The sequence below is a fragment of the Tribolium madens genome, unplaced genomic scaffold (assembly GCF_015345945.1).
Source record: "Tribolium madens isolate multiple individuals breed KSU strain unplaced genomic scaffold, Tmad_KSU_1.1 Scaffold_19;HRSCAF=116;Tcas5.2_LG9, whole genome shotgun sequence".
In the NCBI taxonomy this organism is placed as follows: Eukaryota; Metazoa; Arthropoda; class Insecta; order Coleoptera; family Tenebrionidae; genus Tribolium; species Tribolium madens.
In genome coordinates, this window is record NW_025400983.1 from 1,561,524 (window position 1) to 1,565,204 (window position 3,681).

The following is a 3,681-nucleotide window of genomic DNA, read 5'->3' on the forward strand; positions in this document are numbered from 1 at the left end:
GCCATTAATTTGACAATTAAACTGTTAATTTTTGACAGGACACTTGATATTTGTTTCGGATTGTTAATAATTTGGTTAATTTTTAACAGGATACTTAGTATTTGTTTCAAAATACTATTAATTTAACAATAATTTTACAATTTAACTGTCAATTTTTGACAGAATACTTAATTTAATATTTGTTTTGAGATTTCAGCGTCTAGATATTACAAAAACAGGTAAAGGGGGCACAAAAATTGTACAAGTTGCTTTTTTTTCATATCTAGTGAGCTAAAACCAACTGAAATTGTGAAAATTCGTATTTTAAAAGAAAATAAATCTCAAATCCACCATTTGTAAAGCATCTCCCTAAACATTCAGCAAATATTTTTCTTCTCTTCGAGCTAATCTCAAAGGTGGAAGCAATTTATTTCCCCCTTGTCAAGCTTCCAAACCGTTCAATCTTCATTGACAGTTCCAAAGATCGAACTTAATTTCGACTTAAAACTACAAATATTTGAGATACAATCTACAACATTGACTATTTCATTTGTGCTGTCAACATTTAACCCACTACACTTAGTATTCGTGTCGAATTGCTCGAAATTCAGTGGCTAGATTACAATAATTAGACAATTTAACGGTGAATTTTTGATAGAATACTTAAAATTCGTTTCAAATTGCCAATAATTCGACAATTTAACTGTTAACAATCTAGTTGTTAATTTTTGACAGGATACTTAATATTTGTTTCGAATTGTTATAATAATTTGACAGGATCTTTAGTATTCGTTTCCAATTATTAATAATTTTATAATCTAGCTTTTAATTTTAGACAGGACACTTAATATTCGTTTCGAATTACTAATAATTTGAAAATTCAGCTGTTTATTTTTAACAGAACACTTAATATTTGTTTTGAATTAACAATCTAGCCGTTAATTTTAAACAAGACACTTAAAATTTGTTTTGAGTTGCCAATAATTCGACAATTTAACTGTTAATTTTTGACATAACATTTAATATTACTTTCGAACTGTAATTTGACAATTTAACTGTTTATTTTTAACAGAACACTTAAAATTTGTTTCGGTTTGTCAATACTTTGACAATTTAACTGTTATTTTTTTGACAAGATACTTAATATTTGTTTCGAATTACTAATAATTTGACAATCTAACTGTTAATTGTTTACAGAACATTTAATATTTATTTCGAGTAGCCAATAATTTGACAATTTAACTGTTTATTTTGACATAACACTTAATATTCTTTTCAACTTGCAAATAATTTGACACTTTTAGTGTTAATTTTTGACAGGATACTTAGTATTTGTCTCGATTTACCAATAATTTCACAATAATTTGACAATCTAGCCCTTAATTTTAGACAGGACACTTAATATTCTTTTCGAACTGCCAATAATTCGGTAATTTAACTGTTTATTTTTAACAGAACACTTTTAATATTTGTTTCGGATTTAACGATTTAAATGTTAATTTTTGACAGAATATTTAGTATTTGTTTCGATTTGCTATAAATTTAACAATAATTTGACAATGTAACTGTCAGTTTTTAACAGGATACTTTGTATTTGTTTCGAATTACCAATAATTTGACAATTGAACTATTAATTTTTGACAGTATACTTAGTATTTGTTTCGAGTTGTCAACAATTTCATACTTTAACTGTCAATTATTGACAGGATACTTAATATTCGTTTCTAATTGTCAATAATTCGATAATTTAACTGTTTAGTTTTAACAGAACACTTAATATTTGTTTCGGATTGTCAATAATTACACAATTTAACTGTAAATTTTTGACAGGATACTTAGTATATGTTTCAATTTGCTATAAGTTTAACACTACTTTGACTGTCAGTTTTTTAGTTTTTGTTTTGAATTGTCAATAATTCGACAATTTAACTGTTAATTTTTGACAGGATACTTAGTATTTGTTTCGATTTGCTATAAATTTAACAATAATTTGACAATTTAACTGTTAGTTTCTAACAGGATACTTTGTATTTATTTCAAATTGCCAATAATTTGACAATTTAACTGTATATTTTTGACAAAACACTTAACATTTGTTTTGAACTGTCAATAATTTGATAATTTAACTGTTTATTTTTAACAGAACACTTAAAATTTGTTTTGGTTTGTCAATAATTTGACAATTTAACTGTTAATTTTTGACAGGATTCTTAGTATTTGTTTCTATTTGCTATAAATTTAACAATAATTTGACAATGTAACTGTTAGTTTCTAACAAGATACTTAGTATTTGTTTCAAATTGCCAATAGTTTAACAATTTAACCGTTAATTTTTAACAGAACACTATTTCTTTCGAACTGTCAATAATTTGGCAATTTAACTGTTAATTTTTGACAGGATACTTATTATTTGTTTCTGATTGCTATAAATTTAACAGAATGTGACAATCTAGCTGTTGATTTTTGACAGGACACTTAATATTTATTTCGAACTGTCAATAATTTGACAAATTAACTGTTAACTCCTGACAGAACACTTAATATTTGTTTCGAATTGTCAGTAATTTGACAATTTATCTATCATTTTCGATACGATTTTGAGTGAAATAATAGCACCAGTGGCCCGTGCATGATTCGGCTGTATTTCCTGGTGTAGTTTACCTAGAAGTGGGGTCCCCCTGTACAATCGATATCTCGCCAAAGTTGGGGTGTGCAACTGTAAAATCCTCCCTTTCCGTGTTTGCATGGGACATAATCTGGCGATATCGTTATCAGGTGTTGTGTCAGTGTTAGTGCTGACTCAAATCCTTGATGGGATTTTTTTTTGATAATAATTTTGAGGTTATGTTTTTTTTTGCAGAATCGTTGTCAGCAGTACCAAAATACCGTGACTCGTTTAAATAACGAAATAGCAACTTTACGATCGCAGTTGGCTGCACAAGTCGGAAGTGAGAGTAATCCGGAAGAGATTCTTCAAGCACATGCGGCCGCCTTGCATCGACATGCTGAAGAGTCAAGGAAGCAGTACGAAAGGTGTTTGGATGATGTTGCGAATCAGGTGGTCAAAGCCCTACTAGCGCAAAAGGTAACACTCGCTGCGCCACCAAGCCCCCGGTAGTTTCTCTGCTGAAAAAAAAATTTTTTTTCTGGTTTCTGAAACGTCTTATACACTTTTTTGGGTATTTTGGACCTCCAGAAGTGCTTCAGTTTTTCGATTTTTGACAAAATTTAGGCGGTTTTCGGTTTTTGGCTAGTAACTCTGGAGTTATTAGTGCTAGCCCCTTATGTTTGGCACTATTGGAAAGCAAATTTAATTTTCTAGCATATACAAAAAAAACAGTGTTTTATGATAAACAGTTATCGAGAAAATAGCAGATGTAACGAAAACAATCAAAATCCATACTCGCTTATTACTTGTGAACTATTGCGAATTTTGCAATTTTCTCGATGCCATTCGATTTCCAGGAATATTTTAATTTACTTTAGAACAATTTTTGATTTTTGACAAAATTTTGCTCGATATTTTTTCTACATTTTGATTTGTTTTATTTTCTATAATTAACTTCGACTCTACAAAGCATAATTTCAGCCGCCATTTTGTTTAATTTTGACATGATCTAAGTTTTATAGTACCTATGACGTTTTTTTTTGTTTTAAAACTCTTAATACTTATCTATTCTCAAGATTGATTATTTTTTTTTT

General features: G+C 28.7%; 1 protein-coding gene across 3 annotated transcripts in view; it reads left to right on the top strand.

The window, feature by feature from the left end:
- Window positions 1–3,681, top strand: part of LOC123011170 — a 97,660-nt gene that overhangs the window by 81,810 nt on the left and 12,169 nt on the right. For all 3 annotated transcript variants that reach the window (XM_044408494.1, XM_044408502.1, XM_044408511.1), the window contains one exon: window positions 2,840–3,064. In XM_044408494.1, coding sequence (XP_044264429.1) covers window positions 2,840–3,064 — 225 coding nt within the window. The remainder of the gene's footprint in view (window positions 1–2,839; window positions 3,065–3,681) is intronic.